The 23,738-nt window shown below is 36.5% G+C and overlaps 2 protein-coding genes across 3 annotated transcripts in view; one reads left to right on the forward strand and one right to left on the reverse strand.

Annotated features, from left to right (window-relative positions):
- The window catches only part of ROS1 (ROS proto-oncogene 1, receptor tyrosine kinase), a 135,372-nt gene extending 118,797 nt beyond the window's left edge, over positions 1-16,575 (reverse strand). Inside the window, exons 1-5 of one of the 2 annotated variants that reach the window (XM_035296567.3) lie at positions 15,830-16,575; positions 9,065-9,109; positions 6,783-6,842; positions 5,444-5,470; positions 774-834 (exon numbers count right to left, since the gene is read on the reverse strand). In XM_035296567.3, the coding sequence (XP_035152458.1) occupies positions 774-834; positions 5,444-5,470; positions 6,783-6,842; positions 9,065-9,109; positions 15,830-15,952 (316 nt within the window). In that variant the 5' untranslated portion in view covers positions 15,953-16,575. The remainder of the gene's footprint in view (positions 1-773; positions 835-5,443; positions 5,471-6,782; positions 6,843-9,064; positions 9,110-15,829) is intronic. The other variant, XM_078370764.1, reaches the window with a different exon arrangement.
- Positions 16,576-22,144: 5,569 nt separating this feature from the next.
- On the forward strand, positions 22,145-22,900 carry LOC100411763 (ras-related protein Rap-1b-like). Its single transcript, XM_017971338.2, has 2 exons — positions 22,145-22,228; positions 22,538-22,900. The coding sequence occupies exons 1-2, from the start codon at positions 22,145-22,147 to the stop codon at positions 22,898-22,900; spliced, it is 447 nt and encodes a 148-aa protein (XP_017826827.2).
- The last annotated feature ends 838 nt before the right edge of the window (positions 22,901-23,738 follow it).

Below are 23,738 nucleotides of genomic sequence, written 5' to 3' on the forward strand. Positions count from 1 at the left end.
GCCACTGAGAGCAAGGAACAAGTCACCGAGTCCAGAACTACAACGTATGGAAGAACCAAGCATCTCTCAGACTTAACGGAACTGTCTACCTCTCGGTGGGAGGATGCCCTAGGGAATTCAGGAACGCTATCTGCTGACATCCAAGCTATGACTTATCAAAGCACTGGCCTTTAAGAAACTACCAGAGAATTAATACCCTAAGGCAAGGCAACTTTGACATGCCCAACCTACTCTGAAATCAGGCAGAGGGAGCTGATAAACACCCAAACCCCCTACTTGCTCAAAATCTAACACCGAAAAGCATAGCTTCTGTATATTTTAAAAATTTCTAGAGCCTTTTGGGGAGTCTTTCACACAATAGGCACTCTATTGGATAACTGTTAGCTTAATAATGGAAGGTATATTCAATAAAATATATCTATACTTTTCATTCATTAAAATAGTGGCATTTCCCGACATCGAGTCTACTCAGGATATACATTGTCTTGTCATTAAGATAGAAGTGAGTATACTTACTGAACTTGAGGACAAAATCTGGTTCTAAATATTAGTCATGTACTGTTTCCTCTGTTTTGTTCTGAAAGAAGAATCTTGCTGAGTCTTTATCGGAATGGCCTCTACATTTGAAATTATTGAATTCTCTAAGTATGTATTTTTCATCATACTAAGATGCAGAAGTCTAGAGGTTTTGAGAGGCATTTCATTATATTTACATAAGTACAAGTCACTAGAGTGGTGTAGACTATTTTTTAAATTCGTATGTGTCCTCTTACCCAGTACTTCCTCTTCATATGCACCTTCTGCATTGCTGCAGCCAACCTCACATGATTCCCACTGTGAAAGACAGGTAACATGCCAGTCAGGGCATCCTTGTTACTGGTTTTGCTAATAAGCTTCAATTAAATTTTGAAATCTGAATACCTAACATGCAAGTATATCTTTGTCCAATATGTAAGTAAATCTTTGAAATCAGAATACCTAATACACAAATATATCTTTATGTAAACTATTTCCACTGCAATAAAATTCCCACTTGCTAGACTGGTGCTTCCCAAACTTTTGACCATGCTCTGTAACAAAAAATAATTTAACAAAACAACTTAGTACACACACACATGCTGGAAAAAAGATTCCTGAAACAATCCTTACTTTTCCTTCCATTTTTAGAAGTTTTATTGAGATATATTCACCTGCCATAAACTCACTTATTCAAAGTACAGAGTTCAGTGCTGTTAAAATATTCAGAGTTTTGCAATCACCACGATCTAATTTTAGAACATTTTCATTGTCTTCAAAAGAAATCCCTTGTCTGTGATGTGCTCTTATATTTTCAATGCTATTCTATTCTATTTTTTCATTTTGTTTAATGTGACTCTCGATTTGCTGAATTGATCTGATGACCTTCTAATGGGTCATGTCATATAGGTTGAAAAAACACTGAGCTCAGCAGTACAATTATGTGCTTGCCAACTTGGTCAATGTTTTCATGAGCTTAAAACCTAAAACTTTAGACTACAATGATGCTTAGGAATTACCTATTTATTTTATATATCCTGGTCTTCCTTGGAAAATTACACATTGACTATAAATTTATATAGTAGCTGAACATTATAATGAATATCTTTATACCAAGTTTGAGTTTTCAAATCTATGAAAACTTAATGATATTTACATTTTATTGAAATGTAAATTCAGTATTGAAATTTTGAATACAATATTGAAAAATACAGTACACAATTTGATGACTGCAACACAAATTTCCTGCAGCTCTTAACAGATGCATTAACATTAGCTACAAAACACACACACATACTTGGAGAAAAGGTACACATTGTTAACGTACAACACAGTCATGATCTATCTTCTTGTTCTCTTTCAACTTGTAACTATAATATCTAGGACAACATGCTATTGTTTCTCATGATAGTAGTGGAAACCATGGCACAATACATTTGCCCTAAAAAGAAGAGCTGTAACTTGCAAATATGAACAGTTCAATGTTTGATCTGCACGCTAAAAGGAAGGATGCCTGATAAGTCCGGGTTTGCTTTAGTTAAGGATTAATTTAAATACCTCAGTTTGGGTTTGGAATTATTTAATATAATTCCAAGGTTTAGTATACATTTCAAATGCTATTTACATATCTTAATAAAGCATTCAACATATTTATTAACTTCAGAGAATAAACCAATTTACAGCAAAATTATTGTATAACATGAGTTTTTTTCTTTCAAAAAGAAAACTAAGGAGAAGAAAGGAGACATATTTGGAAATACAGATTATTTTGAAACATAGGTAGTCCTGACAGGGAAAATTGTGTTCCTGTTTTTTCTGATACTTTCAGGGAAAACAGATAATAAAATTCCCATCCTTCTGGGAGTTTAAAAGTTATCTCAAGTGGAAACAAAGCTAACAATTATGTTTCCTTTTACCTCTCTCCCCAACCCATTGTCCCACCCCTTTCACCTCCCTTCACCCCTCCCTGAACCATGGTGGCAATTCAACATTGGACTTCAAATAAAGTTATCCAGTGTTTCTCAAGCTTGAGTTGCCTAGAGAGAATCTAAAGGTGATTGGAATTTAGGAATTTACAGATTCTGAGCCTGAAGCCCTTGGATGGGACATTCATGTGGCATATTCCAAGTTAGTGAACTGCCATTCCCACAGTGAAAGCCAAGTTTACTCTTCCTGTGGGCTACATTAGCTTGCTCTCTCTGTTCCCACCCATACTCCCATCTTCCCCATCATAGTCTGATCATTTTTATTGTCCCTCTGGCTCCATCTTTGGTTTCCCAGACTGGCAAATAGACTGCCAGTGACCTTTCTAGCTTTTGTAACACAAGGAAGACTCCCACACCACCCTCCATATAAACTGTGGCATTGTTCCCTTAAAAATTACTCATTTATTTATTCATTCAAGAATATTTGAACAGTTGGCCTTTTTCATGCCAACCATGGTTTTGGGGTCTAAGAATATGACAGTAAGCAAGAAAGTTAAATTCCCTGCCTTACAGGACTTCCCTTAGAAGAAGATAGATAATAACTGAGTGACAAATTTTTAAAAAGAAAAAATAATTCTAATAATGAAAATTGCTAGGAAGAAAATAAGCCAAAGGCATAGGTATAACTGCTTGAATGTAGGAAGCTTATTAATTTTGCAATTCATATTTCTTGGAGGGAATAATCTTGAAAGTGATATCTCAGTGAAATAGAACTTGGAAAATAGCCAAAAGGCCAACAGACAATAAGATCTAATTTAGGTTTTAAATTATCAGGGAGAAGCCATCTCACTAGCTATTGTCATTTTCCAAGTTCTATTTCACTGACCTATCACTTTCAAGATTATTCCCTCCAAGGAATATGAATTGCAAAAATGACAAGCTTCCTACGTTCAAACATTAATGATTAAGGAGTTTGATTTCCTAAAGGTGTGGACAGCTGAGATCACAGACAGACAGAGAGAACAGATAGATGATAGATTGATAGAAGAGAGAGATGACTGATTGATTGAGATACATATAGCATGTATTCCTCTTCAGTTCTACTTTATTTAAAGTGAAACGTTTTAAAGTGTAAAATAGCAAAGTATAAAGAGGAAAAATAGAATAGTTATACAAGTTATAACACTGAGAGGAAAGATTTATACTATATAAGCACAGAAAACTGGGCAGCACAATGATTAACAAAGAACTAGCACATTAGAAATCCAATCCTTGGCTGCTTCAGTGCTTGAGAGACTCCCTGATTTTCCTGACACTGCTACATTTATCGTAGGGACTGTTCTTTGGGGGTAATTTTGCTTTCATCACATAAAAGGATTTGCAGACAATTTTTTTTCTATCTGAATCAGGAGAGACCTTAATTGTCTCTTTACATATGGATGACGTTTCCCCTCTGTTTCCTCTCTTCTCAGCCAACCCTCACCTCCACCCATTCCCAAGAAAAATTGCTCAGACACGATTTTTATAACCAACCGGTAACAACTGATAAAACATGCCAATTTAATTTTTTGTTTGTATTTTTGCTCTCTATTAAGAGGGAATTTTTCTGTTTTACTAATGGATGATAATTGATACTCCTTCCCCAGGCTTCTGGTCACCAGTTTCAAGGATATTTCAATAGAATACAACATAGGTTTTAACGTTTTTTTCCCTTAAGGGACAGTTGTGCTATGTTTCCCAGGATGGTTTCAAAATCCTGACCTCCAGCAGTCCTTCTATTTCAGCCTCCCAAGTAGCTGTGACTACAGGTGCACACCATCATACTCAGCCACCATAGGTTTTAAACTAATAAATGAGGTAGCGTCTTCATATCACCTATTGTCAAATAAACTTATTTTGAAGGGATGAAATACAGAACAGGTAAGCTTAGTTGAAGACTAAGTAGGAAAAGATCAAAATGTCAAGGTCTTTTTGAAAAAGAGAAAATCAAGTGCAGCAGAGGTTGCTTAGAGGACCATAAGGACATCTGGGAGGGGCAGTGTGAGACATCACTTACCATTGTGGGGAGGAGTGGGAGAAGCTGTGTTGCGAAATGTTGGCAAAGAATTTTGTTGCATAAGAAAATTGAGGCCAGGCATGGTGGCTCATGCCTGTAATCCCAGAACTTTGGGAGGCCGAGGTGGGTGGATCACTTGAAATCAGGAGATCGAAACCAGCCTGGCCAACATGGCAAAACCCCATCTCTACTAAAAATACAAAATTAGCCAGGCGTGGTGGCACCGGCCTGTAGCCCTAGCTACTCAGAAGGTTGAGGCAGGAGAATCGCTTAAACCCAGGAGGCGGACGTTGCAGTGAGCTGAGATTGTACCACTACCCTCCACCCTGGGTGGCAGAGCAAGACTGTGAGAAGAAAGAAAGAGAAGAAAGACGGAACAAAAGAAAGAGGGAAGAAAGAGAGAGAAATAGAGAAAGAAAGAAGAAAAAGAAAAAAGAAAAACACAGAAAGAAAAAAGAAAGAAAGAAAAGACACAGTTGCAATTAAAGGATTCTCTTTTAATGTCCTATATTTAATGATAGAGCACTATACATTGTGGGGAAGAAAATGTAATCAGCAGAAATGTCTCTGGATGTATCCCTTCTTCCTCCCCTCTCCATTTCCCCAACTCCAATCCCCCAAGCCAGAGTAGAGTAATACACACACACACACACAGACACACACACACACACACACACACACGGTGAATGTGCGTGTATCTATATACAAACATGTATTGTATATACATATAATATACATGCACATAGATACATAAAACAGTAAATATTTGTGCCAAAATGGAATTTTACAGTCATTTTTATACTCAGAGTAATAACGTTTTCAGGAAGAATGTCTCTGTGCACCGAGAATATCTTAGGTTTCTGCAGTCCTACTTTAAAAGCTTTTTAGAGACCAGAGATAAAGACATGAGGCTTGAGGACATCTTTTTTTGGGACTGCCAACTCACCTCACAAACAGTGGCATAAGTATCATTCTGCATAGAAAAAGAAAAAGACTACTTAAAATCTTGAAAGTTGTAAATAATTTTAGTGACACTGAGGTGTACATTTATTTCAAATTAATTTGTTGCCCCACCATTGATAAATGACCAAACAAACAAACAAAAGCAAGGGAGCCCAGAGCTGGAGTTCTTATCTAGGCAAGATACTGTATAAGCGGCTCTAAAAATTAAACTGTTTGCATCGCTGGAAAAGTGAGAGAATGTGACATCCACTAGAAAAATCTCAGCAGGCTAACATAATCTGTGGTGGACCAAGTTAGAGAGTGAAGGAGTATTTGCAAATGCCAAAAGGAAACAGAACAGGAAGTGAAAACCACCAAAGCAAAGGACAGCACCAACTAGCAAAGGACAGCAGATTCCTCTGCTGGTGCGGGACCCTCCAGCAACCACAAAGCCTCCTGAATTGTTGCCCAGCAACAAATGATGCTTCCCATTCATTCCTTCAGCAAATGTTGACTGAGCATCTGCTATATGCCCCACACTGCATTCAATGCAAGAGATAACAATCTAAAAAAGACGGAGAGCATCCTGCCCCGGTGGTGCTCATACGTTGAGATAAAAGATACAAAACACACAACAAGACAAATTGTTCGAGTTGCAATTTCTGAGGAATATTTAATAGCTACTAAGTCTGGATAGCACATGATCTACATTTTAGTAACTTCCATTCTGTGAGGCAACATAATAACATAAAAAATAAAATATCTGGGGATGTATTTCCTATATAAAATGGAGTAAACCAGGTGTTTGCGGCCCTGAATTAGATACTTGCCATATTTCCTGCATAGGAACTTTGAACACGATCTTACAGCCCTGCAATCCAAAATGTGGTCTGGGGACCACCAGCATTGCATCACTTGGGAGCTTCTAACAAGTGCAGAATTTCAGGCCCCACCCAAGACCTACTGAATCAGAATCAGCATTTTAATAAAATCCCGGATAATTGTACATTAAAATTTGAGAACATAGGCCTAGGAAATTTAACAAATACCAAATAGTCTACTAAAAGAAATGTATAGTTTGGGAGCAATTGAGCATCCCTGGATTCTATGATTTGCATTAAACTTCCTTGATCTCTAGTGGCATTAAAAATGTTAATCTCAATCTCTTTTTTATTGCTATGTATTAGCCATGATAATGGCTTTTTAGTTTTGTTTTGTTGTTTTTGGCTTAGGGTCAAGCAAACTAGTTGAAAGCCAATGGAAATGCAAATGGCAATCCTCTTACACAACTTTCCCCTTGAAAGAAACAACAATATCAAAATAGAAACCTAATGAATACTTACACACTTTAAAGCACAGTTTTTCTGATCTACAGAGTTCCAAAAGTGACATCCTTGGATGCACTGGAAGAGACAATAACAAACAAGAGTGAGTGATTGAAGAAATATGACTTTTTCTCGTCACCTGAACGTACAACATGGTAACACAAAGCATCACTCTGTGCTTTAGAAATAGAAACCTACCAAGAAACTTGAGGCCTCCAAAGGATCAGGACTTTTGGGGTTCCAGACAGAGCTGTCCTATCTACAGGTAGTACAAGGCTTGTGGCTCATGCAGGGCAGCCAAGTTACTGAGTGGAGTTAAGCCTGGCATAAGCAGGCCTAGAAGCCAGAGAACAGCCAACCTCAGGGAAGACACTATACACTGGGTAGTTGTCAAAGGTAAAGCCCAGGACAATGTGGCTTTGAGTATATGCTAAGGCATCCACACATGTCAAGCAAAACTCAAAACTGGAGATTCGACCAGATGGTAGCATGTCAAAACCTACATATGTAGGCAGTTTGGGGAGTTGGCTGTCTACTAGCAGCTTTTGCCCCACAGCTGCCCTGAAAACCCTAAGCTGCCCTGATCTGCTAGTGGGCAGATTCGACAGGTTTCTTCTTACCTTACTTGATCCATCTGTGCATGTCTTGACCACTCCTTCCACAGGCCATGGTGGCACTTGGATTCCTTTTTCCTACTTCCTGCTCAGCCTCCTTTGCCATCTCTTTTGTCCTCTCTCCACCCCTTTGGTGTTTGTGTTCTATCCTCAGCTTTTTCTCCTCACACTCTTCTAGTTCTCCTCAAGCAAGTTCATCCCCTACCTCAGCTTCAAGTGATCTTGGTGTTGATATTCCCCAAACTTCTAACTGCAGCTGAGGCTCCTTCCTGAGCTCCAGACCCAGATATCCACTCGCTCATTAGATGTCTCCATTTAAGTTCCTACAAGCACTTCAAATTCATCATGTGGAATTCAATTCCTCACTTTCCATCCTCAAATTTGCTCTTTCTCCTGTGTCTCCCATTAACACACTACATTCTCCTGAGTGGTCCAAACCAGGAACCAGGGTGTCGTCTTCTCTCATCCCACTCTCCCTTCTCATGGAAAACCCATCACCAAGTCCTACTGACTCATCTGGTCATTAAAATCTATCTGGGTTCATCACTCACTGCCTCAATTTTCTGCTGTGCCATTTACCACTTGCCAAAAACCTCAGGGAGATTCCTCTTGTTCCCACATTTGGAGTGATCTTTTTAAAACAAAACCTGGTCACACTCTTCTCTTACCTAAAACTCTGTATGTCTCTCCATCATCTTGTGGGTTAAGACCAACTTAGCAAGCATGGCAGGCAAAGCCCTTCATGATCTGGCTCCATGTAACTTGACAACTGGTCTTCCACCTCCCTACCTTCTACACAGGTACCCCATTTTCCAAGCAAGCTGAAATATTCAGTTTCTTTAACAACTTAACAACTTAGCAACAAATAGTTATTTTACCACTTTAACAACTTAGGCTACTTCACACCTTTGTTTAACAACTTAACAAATACTCGGTTAACGACTTGAACAACTTGAGGCTACTTCACACCTTTGTGTCTTGACACTAAAGGCCCTGTCTGATCAATATGCCTTTTCCCCTTTAGTCCATCTGGAAAACCCTTCCTTTTTCTAGTTTTAGTTTGAAGACCTTGCGGGCAAGTGAGGTGCCTTTTACTCTTGTGTATTCTCTTTTTGCTCCTCATACACACCACAATTCTGGTGCTAATGATACTGTCTGGCCATGGTTTTATGCATGTGTCTGTCTCTCTGGTTTTAAGTATGCATCTCCGAAAGATTGAGAGTTCTTTTAAACAGAGACTCCATTTTTTTCATTGTTAAATTTCTGGTTCCTGGCACAGTGTCTTGTGCATACTTACACCTCAAGTCACTAAAGACTTGTGAAACAAATGAATGAATGTGCAGAACAGTAAAAAACCATAGAGTGTAACTGTTAGAAGAAATATTAGAGACTATCTCAAATAACATAGAATAAAACTAAACCTCAGAAAAATTAAGTAATTTGTCTAAAGCCACGCAGTTATATAGAGACAAAATCATGCACCTGGATTGGTCCTGTGCTGTTTCCACTTCAACACACTTCCTTTTTATATAAATTCAGACTTCTCATTATTTTCAGTTAGTCTTCTTCCAGCAAGGATAAATGAGATTTTACTTAGCAATTCTTACTGTAATAAAACCTGATCATTGTCCCTTCGTTATCAACACAAACATTGTAAAATTCTTGACAACTGAAGCAATTACTTACCGGTTCACTCAGATTATGTGGTGTGCCAAGGTCAAGCTGCTGGCCCTGAAATGAAGGAGATAGTAAACACCAACCATCAGTAACTAATACACCTTTTAAGAAAGCTTCCTGAAATAATGTTGCCTCCTCGGTGTTTTGTAACTGTAAAGTAAGGAGCCAAATGTTTTAAAGGCATTAAACCATTACTACCACACAAAATGCTGTTGCAAATTATAAACATAATGCCTAAGAATTTTGTAGGAACTACAGAGGTGGGAGTAAGGATGTGGCAATTAAATAAACCTGTGGCATTGGTCAGTTGATCAAGTCAAAGGACTCCTAAATTAGTGATGAATTGTGTTCAGATTTATCTTTTTAAAATCAAGAGCAGGGAGAAAATGCAAATTGGTATACAATAAACCGTAAGATTATTCTTTTCTCACATACAAATTGTAGGAAGTTTTTTATACTGGAGGAAAATAAAATAAATGGGAACTAGGCACAGAGATCTAGAAATTGCTCATTTGTCTCTCTGGTCATAACGAGTAGAGTCTGTCATAAACAAGACAGTTTACAAAGGATAGAAATACTGGGCCTATGATCATCAAGTAAGTATCCAAATAGTGGACTGTGCTTGGTAGAGAGAAGAGAGCAGCATTCTGTTAGTGTGCTCATGGAGCATGACCCTCCTTTCTATCCATTTGGCTTTTCACTCCATCCTCAGCACCAGGAACAGTGCCTGATGGAAATAGGTGTTCAACAAATACAGATATGCCAAAGGAGTAAATCTATGAGTTCAAAGTGGTTTCTCATGTAAGGATGCTCCAGAAGTCCCTTGCAAACATTATCCAATGGCTTAATATTGTGTGGATTGACTTGAAAAGTAATCAGACTCAAGAACCAAAGAATAAACGTTGCCTATTTTTTCTTTACTTTGAAGCATGAGTGAGGATTCCTTTAAACTTCGTAACCAGTTATATTTGTAGGCAAAGAAGAAGGATGATCATTTGATTTTGTTTTTAGATAATAAGCATTTAGATAGCAAGAACTCTGTTACATGAATTTTGCAACCACGTGCTTCATAGTACTTTGTCTCCATGATTTTGTTCAAAGGGTGGTTGAATCACAAGCATATAAAAATCAGGTGAGAGATAATGAGTTCAAAATTGAATCTTTTCCTACCCCTTCAAAAATGTATTTTAACTCATAAAAGCAAAAGGGTGGGTGCTAGGTGGTCTTTGTGTTGTCTTTTAACAGTAGGAGAGCAGAGATATTTCTTGAGGATCATAGTCACATTGTAACAGCACTGAGTCTTTCTGGATGGATGTCCTCTGGAGTAAATTTAACAGGCTGAATGAAATGTAAACTCAACAGTTGGGTCAAAGGGTTTCCGATGAGGCAGATTTTGGCAACACTCTTCCCTAATCTCCATTCATTCCCCCATTCTCTTCCTCATAATTATAATAGCTAACATTTATTGAATTATTGCCATGTTCCAGGTACTCTTATAGGTGTTTTACACTAAATCTCACTGAATCATCTCAGCAACCCTATAAGGTAGGTGCTATAATTCACCTCATTTTACAGCTGAGGCACAGGGAAGTTTAGTAAATTACCTGGGTTAGGATTTGAAGCGGGCTGGGTGCTTGCCTCCAGAACCTGTGCTCTTAACCAGATGCCTTCCATGATCTCCAACAAAACCACATTTTTCATTTTGAACATTAGGATCCCCACTGGTTTACTTTGGCTCCAACGACTCCAATTATCTACTTCCAAGAGTCAAAGTCAGTCCCAGATCTCAAACTTTCTTAACCTAATACCTACTTCCTGACGTAAGCTTTTCTATTCTGCCCACCTCAGCCAGAACTAATCTCATTTTTACTTCCTACTCTATTTAAATGGAACAGAGCAGAATAATCTGTATTTTAATTCCACGTGATATTTGCTCTCAATGTGATATTTTCAAAGTTACCTGTGCCATCTAAACTTAGCGTTCGCATCTGGGACATGAATAGGATAATACTTAATTCATAAGCCTCTGTGAAGATTTAATTAAATCCATTAATTACCATAGTACAGTGCAGGCACTTGGGAATTTATTAGTAGTATTATGTCCCAACTTGCTATTAACATCTTTTGCATACATATCTTTGGTTAGTTATGGAATAATATCCTCAGATAAATTTCTTGATGTACAAAATTAGAGGTATATTTTCTCTTTAATTTTGACATTTAATAACCCATTCTTTTCTAGAAATTTATCCATTTACATCCCGACCAACAATTCATAAAAATGGCAGTTTACACATACTTTTTCCAACTATAAATGTTTTTATCTTTACCAATTTGATAGAGGAAACATTGATAATTAATTTTTACTCTGCAATTCTGTGGTTGCTGTAAGGTTGAATATCACATGCTTTTTAGCCATTTATATTTCTTTTTTATATACACATATATAAAAAATGTTAATATATATACAATTGTATATATACAATAATATATGTATACAGTTTTATATGTATATATACAATATATATACAAATATATAAAAATTTTATATATATATAAAATTTCCAATAGCTTTTGGGGTACAAATGGTTAAGTGGTTTTTGGTTACATGAATTGTATAGTGGTGAAATCAAATACCTTAGTGCACCTGTCACCCAGGTAGTACACATTGTACCCAATATGTAGTTTTTTCATCCCTCACTCCTCTCCTCACCTCCCCCTTCTGAGTCTCCAAAGTCTGTTATACCATTCTGTGTGTTTTTGTGTACCCATAGCTTAGCTACCACTTATAAGTGAGAACATAGGGTATTTGGTTCTTCATTCCTAGCCAAATAATGGCTTCCAGCTCCACCCACATTGCTTCAAAGACACTATTTCATTTCTTTTTATGGCTGAGTAGTATTCCATGGTGTATATATGTAACTTTTTTTAATCCTCTCATTGGTTAATGGACATATATACTTCTTTTTTGAAGTAGCTGTTTATGTTCTAAATTCATCTTACATGCTTTTATGTGTATCTGGGATTTTTTTTTTCTTTTTTGGGAATAGAGACGGGGTTTCTCCATGTCAGTCAGGCTGGTCTTGATCTCCTAACCTTGTGATCTGCCAGCCTCAGCCTCCCAAAGTGCTGAGATTACAGGCATGAGCCACTGTGCCCGGCCTGGATTTTTTTCTTTAAAAAAATTATTTGTCATGTGTATTACTGCACTTTTTGGTTTTGCTGTTATTGTATTCTGTTTATTGTCATAACAGTTTAAGTTTCTAAGTAGTCAGATTTACTGATAATTTCATTTTAGGGAGTATGAATTTTTAAAATTAAAGCCTAATTAAGGCATTTCTACTTCAAGATTACAGAAACAGTAACCCCTAATATCTTCTAGTATTTTTATGAGGTAAACTCTTGCTTTGTTTTGTTTCTTTGTCTGTTTGTATTTAAATAACACCTTTTTCTTTTTATTTTTGTTTTTTTGAAACAGAGTCACCCAGGCTGGAGTGCAGTGGTGAGATCACAGCTGACTGCAGCCTCAACCTCCCGGCTCAATCAATCCTCCCACCTCAGCCTCCTGAGTAGCCAGGACAACAGGTGCACACCACCACGCCCAGCTAGTTTTTGTATTTGTTGTACAGGCAGGGGTCTCACCATGTTGCCCAGGCTGGTCTCAAACTCCTGGGTTGAAAGGATCTGCCCACCTCAGCCTTCCATAGTGCTATAATTACAGGCATGAGCCTTCACACCCAACCAAAAATCATACCTTATTACAAAATATATCCTGAAATTTGTTTGAATCTGGCAGTTATGTAGGAATTTTTTATTCTAAATGGATAGCAATTCATTGGTTTGAATTGTCATCTTTATCCTATTTCACATCCTCTTATGTACATGGTTTTATTTCTCGATTGTATTCTGTTTTACTCACAGGTTGTTTCCTTTATCAATAAAAACTATGCTAATTTGTTGATATTTTATACAATTTCTGAATTATGATCTTGTTATGTTATCTTGTTTTAATGTTATGTATTTATATACAAGACAAGTATTGATGCCTATACATTAATTTTAAAAATCTTCCAAATCCTATTATTCCTAATAGTCTTTCAGTTGATTTTTGGTTTATTTCTTTGGAACTTTAGATACAAATCAAAAATGACTGTTTTGTCATCACCCTTTAATACAATAAAAACACATCATGTTTGTAATAGCTTTTAACTGTCTAGTGACAGCAACCTTGATACCTCAGTATTTGATAACTTCCTTTAGGGCACTGATTGCATAATTTACTTCTTTTGTATTGCTAATTGCATCCCCCACAGAGTTGAATACATCGATACCTAGGAAAATTTATTACATGGAATTGATACTCCTAACTGAGCCCTTGTCAATGTTAGTTGCTCAGTTGTTGTGATTTGTTAATTAAAAAAAAAAGAGAGATTTGTGATGCAATTCAGGAATGGAAAACCAAACATCGTACATTCTCACTAATAAGTGAGAGCAAAGCTATGAGGACAAAAGGCATAAGAATGATACAATGGACTCCGGGAACTTGGGAAGAGTGGGAAGGGGAGTGAGGGATAAAAGACTAAAATATGGTGCAGTATATACATGGTTGAGGAAGCACCAAAATCTTACAAATCACCACTAAATAACTTACTCATGTAACCAAATACCAATTGTACCCCCAATAACTTATGGGAACGTTCAAATAAGGGTTTTGTTGCTAAAGAAGATGGGGAAATCATGATTAAACAAAGCCTTTAATATGCTATTGCGCCATGTGGATTTACAAAAAGAGGGCATAGCAAAATACACTTCTATAAATTATTCAACCATGAATTCTTTTTTCTTTTTCATAAAGGATCTCACAATACTAGTGTTCTGAAGAGCATTAATTATTTGTTGCTTTCTGCAGTACATAGCATCTAGAATTAAAAAAAAAACCTTTTGATTTAATTCTTTTAACTAATACATGCAGATCTCTGTTAATGTAAGCTAAAATTAATGTAAAATACCCATGCTCAAGCATAGAACTGTGCTTTGTGCATTTTGGTCCACAGTTCTAACATTTTTTTTTTGGATGAGACATTTTTGTGTTTTTCTTTTTTAAGGAAACATGCCTCAATATCAAGAATCAACCAGTAAAATTATAGATGACCTTCAGAGTAAATGTCCATGTTTTTAAAAATGACACAGAAAATATAATAAATTTGAGCACTTTGTATATCCTCTCCTGTGAACAATGGCTACATTCAATTGTTTATTCACTTCACTTTTGTCCCTCCAAGCCCTGTGTGGGAACATGCTGTACTTTCACTGGTCAAATTGGCAGACGGTGTCTCTCTTGCTGTTGCCGCATATCAGCTGTGCTTTTCTCTGTAGGTGGTGAACGGAAGGCAACTCAACAAAGGAACAAAGTGTCTATTCCTACTGCCAAATCCTGAAAGCAAGGAGCCCACACAAAAAGATAAGAATAAATGAAGCTACAATAAAATAAAATGGAGACTGCAATACTGGAAACAACTAAAATCAGTTTCAGTAGTGGGGAAATAAATAAATTGTGGTGGTTTAGTCATATAATGGAATAATCTAAAGATATTAAAGATTCTGTTTCTGAAAACCTTTCAGGATCTAGGGGAAAACTCAATATAATGTAATGAAAAAGCTGGATGCATAGCTGTGTGTAAATTATAAACATATATGTACACATATATATATGAGGAAAAATACTAAAAGAAAATTCAATCAAAAGTTTACTAGGGGCATAATTATAAAGGTTTTTTATTCTTCTCTAGTTCTATATCTTATAAATATTTTATTTAAAATGTATATTCTTATAATTAAAATCTTTTTAAAACATTTATTAGTTCCATTCTTCCATTTTTAAGTTTGGGTTACAAATATAAAAAACTAAAGCATGCAATTCTATATTAAAGGAAATGAAATCATTGGCAAAGATTTATATAAAATACTAAACTTTTCAAAAAATGCTATTAACCATAGTAAGCCTAAGTAATGTTTTAAACTACAGTTTAAACTAAATCAAAAGTGTTTAAGCACAAGTTTCTTTTTTAATCTGTCACAGAATTCTATCTCCAACACTTCAGCATAATATAATGAATACTATATTTAGTACTAGTATTATGTTTAAAACTAAATTACAAATAAAAAGAGATGATACAATATTTATAGAAGGTATGATAACCAGAAATGAGAATGAAAGCATAAATTTCCATGTAAAAAAACTCACTAAGATAAAATTATAAATGCATACAGAGAAAAAAAGGAATGTGCACATATTTATTGCTTTAAAATATTATATTATTTTACATGGCATCTGTATCTGCTTCCTGGTCATCCAGCTCCCTATACATTATCCATCTCTGATGTAATTATTACTGTTATGCTGGAATTAGCAGGCATTATCCTGTGGCTAAACTTATTTTATGTTTCAAGATAACTATTAGTGACTTTGTAATAAGTGAGTTTAAATTGATTTTTTTTAATGTGCAAAATTGACTCCATTTAAACTTCCTTTACCCAATCCTTTAGCCCCCCAAAAGATGACCAGGTACCCTAAAGAAATAAAATAGCCTGCTTTATCTTCTGAAGTATAAATGCTCCTAACTTACTTAAGAAAAAATAATCTATCTTGCCTTGCTGCCACCACTTCTCATAAGAAAACTCCTCCTAAAGAAAAAACGATTCTACCAGTTATAACAAGCTGAATTCTACATGCTCCAGTTCCTGCAAAGACAAATATTAGATTGTGAGACTTACCAGATTAGTTACACACAATTTTAGGCAGCTATTTAAAACTGTACACTCCACCATAGAAATCCATAGGCAGCCAAGAGTTGCAAAATTGGCAAGTTGCAGAATAAGCCAGTAAATGTTCTTCATCACTTCACCAATGGCGGATTTTTAGATGGCCAGTCTTCTAATTTTCTCCATTTTGCCGTATGAATTATTTGGGCTTCATCACTTCAATTGAAGGAGTAGTTGATGGATTTTCTTTTGCTTGCTTTGCTATATTAGAATATGTTAGATTTTTGAAATAATATTTAGACCTTTGAATCCTTGAAAGCTTGTAACAGTTCCAAAACAGCTGTTTCATAACAGCTTTCTTTTACTCCCATAAAGAAAGTCACCCACTGACTAAAAGTTAGTTTTTAGAAGAGCATTTCACATGGAAATTAAAGAAACGCAAATTGTATTTCAGCAAGGGTGTGAAACATGCGTAGCCTGAAACTGGAACATTTCAGTTTCATTTCAATTTCAGTGGGTCATCCACCACGTCCTCCACCTTACTTCTCTGAGTTCCTTTCAGCTCTGCAGGAATTAGGTTTTGACCACGTATGCCTTAGCAAACAGTAGCATTATTATAATAATGAATTATTGAAAAAATAAAAGCACCCAACTCAAGCAACGCAACTGAGAGGGAAAACAGAACTCTGAAGCCAAATACATGTTTTTTAATTTAAAAGCAAACAAAGCTGAAATTAATAGACAAATAACCTGGGAGTGAGTTAAAAAAAATCAAGGAAGTTCGTTAGAGCACTCTCAGAACTTCAGTACATATTAACTAAAATACTGCCTTATCAGGTCTATTGAAACAGCTGAAGCTAGTTACCAGAAACCTAAGATATGCACAAGTGTCTGCCTTGAGAAGGAAACATTATACCGGTTTTTTTTTTTTGTTTTTTTTTTTTTGTTTGTTTGAGACCGAGTCTCACTCTGTCGTCCAGGCTAGAGTTCAATGGTGCCATCCCGGCTCACTGCAACCTCCGCCTCTAAGTTCCAGCGAGTCTCCTGCCTCTGCCTCCCAAGTAGCTGTGATTACAGGCGCTTCCAACCACGCCCAGCTAATTTTGTATATGTAGTAGAGACGGGTTTTCTCCATGTTGGTCAGGCTGATCCCTCCACCTTGGCCTCCCAAAGTGCTGGGATTACAGGTGTGAGCCACTGCACTAGGCCATATTGTACAGAATTTCAATTAGTCACGCATGAAGATAAAGTTAAGCTGAAGCCTAGAACAAAGAATTTGAAATCTACAAAATATGGAAGAGAATCATTCTCAATAGCTACTTTTTAGATTGTTAATAAGTCTTAAAAGCCAGATATTTTTGTAGTGATGCCTTCTACATGGTAAGCTAAGGTGTCAAATAAACTTCCTTGTTGTCTTTTCATTTTTCTCTTTTGTTTTGTTTTGTTTTGTTTTTTTGAGTCTGAGTCACACTCTGTCGCCAGGCTGGAGTGCAGTGCCGCAATCTTGGCTCACTGCAACCTCTGCCTCCTGGGTTCAAGCAGTTCTCTTGCCTCAGCCTCCCGAGTAGCTGGGACTACAGGCGGGCACCACCACAACTAATTTTTGTATTTTTAGTAGAGACGGGATTTCACCATGTTGGCCAGGATGATCTCGATCTCTTGACCTCGTGATCTGCCCACCTCGGCCTCCCAAAGTGCTGGAATTACAGGTATGAACCATTGCGCCTGGCCAGCTTCCTTCTTTTCTTAAATAAATTGTACTAAATGTAACTTAACCTTTTCTTAATAATATAAGGTTCTCATTATGAGTAACACATACCTGAGATTTTGTTTTGAGCTGAACATATTTATCATTGGATTTTTTTTTTTATTTTTGTGGGTACGTAGTAGGTGTATAGATTTATGGGGTACAGATGTTTTGCAACAGGGATGCAATGTGAAGTGAGCACATCAAGAATTGGGTGTCCATTCCCTCAAGCACTTATCCACTGAGGTGCTAACAATCCAAGTACACCCTAAGTCATTTCAATATGTACAGTTTTGACTATACGTATTAAACTATTATTTTTAATATTTTCATTATTATTGACTATAGTCACCCTGTTGTGCTATCAAATAGTAGGGCTTCTTTATTCTTTCTACATTTTTTGTGCCCATTAACTGTTCCCATCTTCCACCCCCTACTCCACCCACCACGACCCTTCCCAGCCTCTGGCAACCATACTTCTATTCTCTATGTCCATGAATTCAATTGTTTTGATTTTTAGATCCCACAAGTAAGTGAAAACATGCTATGTTTGCCTTTCTGTGCCAAGATCAATTCACTTAACATAATAATCTCCAGTTCTGCAAATGACTGAATATGGCTGAATGGTTCTTAATTGCGTATATGTACCACATTTTCTTTATTCATTCATCTGTTGATGCACACTTAGGTTGCTTGCAAATCTTACATTTGCAACAAACATTAGCATGCACGTATCTATTTGATACACTGATTCCCTTTCTTTTTTTTTTTTTTTTTTTTTTTTTTTTTTTTGAGACCGAGTTTCGCTCTTGTTACCCAGGCTGGAGTGCAATGGCGCGATCTCGGCTCACCGCAATCTCCTCCTCCTGGGTTCAGGCAATTCTCCTGCCTCAGCCTCCTGAGTAGCTGGGACTACAGGCACGCACCACCATGCCCAGCTAATTTTTTGCATTTTTTTAGTAGAGACGGGGTTTCACCATGTTGACCAGGATGGTCTCGATCTCTTGACATCGTGATCCACCTGCCTTAGCCTCCCAAAGTGCTGGGATTACAGGCTTGAGCCACCGCGCCCGGCCCCACTCATTTCCCTTCTTTTGGACATACACCCAGCAGAAGAATTGCTGGATCATACAGTATCTCAATTTTTAGTTTTTTGAGGAAACTTCAAACTGTTCTCCATAGTGGTTGTATTGATTTACATTCTCACCAAAAATGTACAAGGGTTCCCTTTTCTCTGCATTGCCACCCTCATTTGTTATTGCCCGTCTTCTGGACATAAGCCATTTTAACTGGGTAAGATGATATCCCATTGTAGTTTTGATATGCATTTTGCTGAAAATCAATGATGTTGAACACCTTTTCATATGCCTGTTTATCATTAATATATCTTCATTTCAGAAATGTCTATTCAAATCTTTCATCTGTCCTTTAATTGGATCAATCGATTTTCTCCTATCGAGTCGTTTGAGCTCCTTATATATTCTGGTTATTAATCCCTTGTCAGATGGGTAGTTTGTAAATATTTTCTGCCATTCTATGGGTTGTCTTTTTACTTTGTTAATTGTATCCTTTGCTCTACAGAAGGTTTTTTACTTGATGTGATCTTGTCTATTTTTGCTTTGGTTGCCTGTGCTTGTGGGGTATTGCTCAAGAAATTTTTGCCCTTACCAATGTCCTAGAGATTTCCCCCATGTTTTTTGTAGTAGTTTCATGGTTTGAGGTCTTAGATTTAAGTCTTTAGTCCATTTTGATTTGAGTTTTGTATATGGAGCGAAATAGGGTTCTAGTTTCATTCTTTTGCATACTGATATCCAGTTTTCCCCACAGCATTTATTGAAGAGATTGTCTTTTCCCCAGTGTATGTTCTTGGTATCTTTGTCAAAAATGAGTTTACTGTAGGTATGTAGATTTGTTTCTGGGTTCTCTAGTTTGTTTCATTGGTCTATGTGTTTATTTTTATGCCAGTACCATGCTGTTTTGGTTACTATAGCTCTGTAGTACAATTTGAAGTCAAGTAATGTAATTCCTCCCATTTTATTCTTTTGCTTAGGATTGCTTTGGCTATCCGAAGCCTATTCTTGGTCTCTTGTGGTTCAACATAAATTTTAGGATTGTTTTTTCTATTTCTGTGAAGAATGTCATTGATATTTTGATAGAGATTTCATTGAATCTGTAGATTGCTTTGGGGAGTATGGACATTTTAACAGTTTAGATTCTTCCAATCAATGAACATGGAATTTTTTTCCAATTTTTGTGAGTCCTAATTAGTGTCTTTAATCTGTGATTTACAGTTTTCATTATAGAGATCTTTCACTTCTTTGTTAATCCTTAGATACTTAATTTTATTTGTAGCTATTGTAAATGGGATTGCTTTTTTTATTTCTTTTTCAGATTGTTCATTCTTGACATATAGAAATTCTACTACTGATTTTTGTATGTTAGTTTTGTATCCTGCAACTTTACTAAATTTGCTTATCAACTGTAGTAGTTTTCTTGTGGAGTCTTCAGGTTTCTCCAAATATAAGATAGATCAACTGCAAACAAGGATAATTTGACTTCTTCCTTTCCAATTTGGACACCCTTAATATCTTTCTCTTGTCTGCCTGTTCTAGTTGGGATGTCTTCCTAATGTATTGTTGAATTCAATTTGCTAGTATTTGGTTGCAGACTTTTGCATCAATATTCATCAAAGGTTGGCCAGCAATTTTCTTTTTTGGTGTGTCTTTGTCTGGTTTTAGTATCAGGATAATTCTGATATCGAAGAATGAATTTGGAAGTATTCCTTCCTGCTCTGTTTTTCAAAATAAATTGAGTAAGATTGGTATTAGTTTTTCTTTAAATGTTTGCTAGCATTCAGCAATGAAGTATTAGGTCCCAGGCTTTTCTTTACTGGGAGACTTTTATTACAGCTTCAATCTCATTACTTGTTATTGGTCTGCTCAGGTTTTGGATTTTTTTCCTGGTTCAATATCGGCAAGTTTTATGTATCTAGGAACTTCTCCATTGCTTCTATATGTTTTCATTTGTTAGCATACAGTTGCTCATAGAAGCCACTAATAATCCTTTGAATACCTACAGATATCAGTTGCAATGTCTCCTTTTTCATTTTGATTTTATTTATTTTATCTTCTTTCTTTTTTTCTCAGTCTGGCTAAAAGTTTGTCAATTTTATTTAATTTTTCAAAACAATGTTTTTGTTTCATTGATTTTTTTTCATTTTTTTTTTCCTGCTCTGATCTTTATTATTTCTTTTCCTCTACTAATTTTGGATTTGGTTTGCTCTTGCCTTTCTAGTTCTTTAAAATGCATCTTTAGATGGTTCATTTGAAGTTTTTTCTTTTTTTTTTTTTTTGGTGTAAGCATTAGAGCTATAAAATTCTCTTTTAGTACAGCTTTTGCTGTATGCCATAGGTTTTGGTATATTGCGTTTTCATGATCATTTGTTTCAAGAAATTTTTCAATTTCCTCCTTAATTTTTTCATTGACTCACTGGTCAATCGGGAACATATTGTTTAAATTCTATGTATGTGAATCATTTCCAGAATTGCTCTTGCTATTAATTTCTAGTTTTATTGCATTGTGGTCAGAGAAGATGCTTGATATTATTTCAATTTTTTAATGTTTTAAGATTTGTTTTGTGACCTAATGTATGATCTATCCTTAGGAATGATCCATGTGCTGAGAAAAAGAATGCGTATTCTGGAGCTCTTGGGTGAAATGTTCTGTAAATATCTATTTGATCCATTTTTGATCAATAGTTCAGGTTAAGTCTGATGTTTTCTTGTTGATTTTCTGTCTGAATGATCTGTCCAATACTGAAAGTGAGGTATGGAAGTCTCCAGCTATTACTGTATTAGAATCTATCTTTCTCCTTAGCTCTAATAATATTTCTTATATATATTTGGGTGCTCCAGTGTTGGGTGCATATATATTTAAAATTATTGTATCATCTTGCTGAGTTGACTCCCTTTATCATTATATAGTGACCTACTTCTCTTCTTATTGCTTTTGTCTTGAATTCTATTTTGTCTGATGTGAGTATAGCTATTCCTGCTCTTGGCATGGAATATTTTTTCACAACCCTTTATTTTCAGTCTCTGGGTGTCTTTATATGTGAAGTGTGTTTCTTGTAGGCAAAAGATCAAATTTTTTTTGTCATCCATTCAGCCAGTCTGTGTCTTTCAATTAGAGAGTTTCGCTGATTTATATTCAAGGTTATTATGGGCAAGTAAGGACTTACTCCTGTCATTTTGTTGTTTTCTTATTGTTTTGTGGTCTTCCTTCATTCTTTCATTATTTTCTTCCTCTAGTGAAGATAATTTTCTCTGGTGATATGAATTAGTTTCTTGCTTTTTATTTTTTGTGCATTCATTGTATGTTTTTTAATTTTAGGTTACCATGAGGCTTGTAAATACTATTTTCAAACTCATTGTTCAGGCACATAAACCAGCCAGAGTGGCAGTGGCAGAGGCAAGACCACCATAGCACCTGGAGTAGCAACCCAGAAAAAGCACGGAGCAGCACCGGGGGCAGAGATCTGGTGACAGCATGAGAGGTACTAAGTTTTAAAAATTTGTATCATGCTTGAGTATAAATTAGTCATTCTTGGCTCAGGAAGTGTTGGAAATTCTGCTTTGACTGTACAATTTGTACAAAGAATTTTTGTTGAAAAACATGGCCGGGCGTGGTGGCTCACGCCTATAATCCCAGCACTTTGGGAGGCCGAGGTGGGTGGATCACGAGGTCAAGAGATCGAGACCATCCTGGTCAACAAGGTGAAACCCCATCTCTACTAAAAATACAAAAATTAGGTGGGCATGATGGTGCGCGCCTGTATTCCCAGCTAATTGGGAGGCTGAGGCAGGAGAATTGCTTGAACCCAGAAGGTGGAGGTTGCGGTGCGCTGAGATCGTGCCATTGCACTCCAGTCTGGGTAACAAGAGCAAAACTCCATCTCAAAAAAAAAAAAAAAGAAAGAAAAACATGATCCTACAATAGACAATACTACAGAAAATCAAGTAGAAATACATGCACAACTCTATATGCTTGAAATCTTGAATACTACAGGAACAGAACAATTTATAGCAATGAGGGATTTGTACATAAAAAACGAACAAGGCTTTGCATTAGCTTATACCATCCAACCACAGTCTACATTTTATGATTTACAAGATCTGAGAGAGCAGAGTCTTCAAGTCAAAGACACTGATGACGTCACAATGATTCTTGGTAATAAAGGTGACTTGGAAGATAAAAGAGTTGTAGGGAAGGAACAAGGTCAAAATCTAGCAAGACAATGGAACAACTGTGCAATCTTAGAATCTTTTCCAAAATAAAAAATAAATGTAATGTAATCCCAACATTCTGGGAGGCCAAGGCAGGTGGGTCACCTGAGGCCAGGAGTTTAAGACCAGCCTGACCAACAGGGTAAAACCCTGTTTCTACTAAAAATACAAAGTTAGCCGGGCATGGTAGCACATGCCTCTAATCCCAGCTACTCAGGAGGCTGAGGCAGGACAATCACTTGAACCCAGAAGGCAGAGGTTGCAGTGAACTGAGTGCACTATGGAGAGCCATTGCTCTCCAAATTAACAGAAATTAACAGAAAAACTCCATTGCCTGGGAAGGCTTGCAAAAAGTCATCATGTCAGCTGCTTTAATGTACTAAATGCATTATATCTCTGAGCTAGGTCTGAAGAATGTTGCCCAATTCAACAGTGCCTGAGCAATTCCAACTTTGTTAAACCTATCAACATCTTAAGTAGACTCTCCTGTGGTGGTACCCTTTAAAAGAGACATGAAAGATACTGTATCAGTTTGCACATTCTAATAACTTTCCAGTATCACAAGAGAGATTTTTACTCATCTAATAGTCCTAGAGTATGCAGCTGGTAAACCCAAAAGCTACATCCTGTATTAATGCCAATTACAACATTTTTCATCCACCAATGTTGTACATGTATGAAAATGGTGTACTGTACACTTGAACATGCCCCATGCTTTGTATTGGAGAGTACAATAATGCAAATCCTAAAAAGCACCACTATTTTAGCATAATAAAAGAAAGTCCAAAGAGATCCTGTACAGACTACTCCAGATAACTTTGCTTTGTTGATACTTGTAGCTTATCATACTTAAAACAAATTCAAGATCATTATCATTGTATAAAATCTA

This window comes from Callithrix jacchus, chromosome 4 (genome assembly GCF_049354715.1).
Source record: "Callithrix jacchus isolate 240 chromosome 4, calJac240_pri, whole genome shotgun sequence".
NCBI classification, from domain to species: domain Eukaryota; kingdom Metazoa; phylum Chordata; class Mammalia; order Primates; family Cebidae; genus Callithrix; species Callithrix jacchus.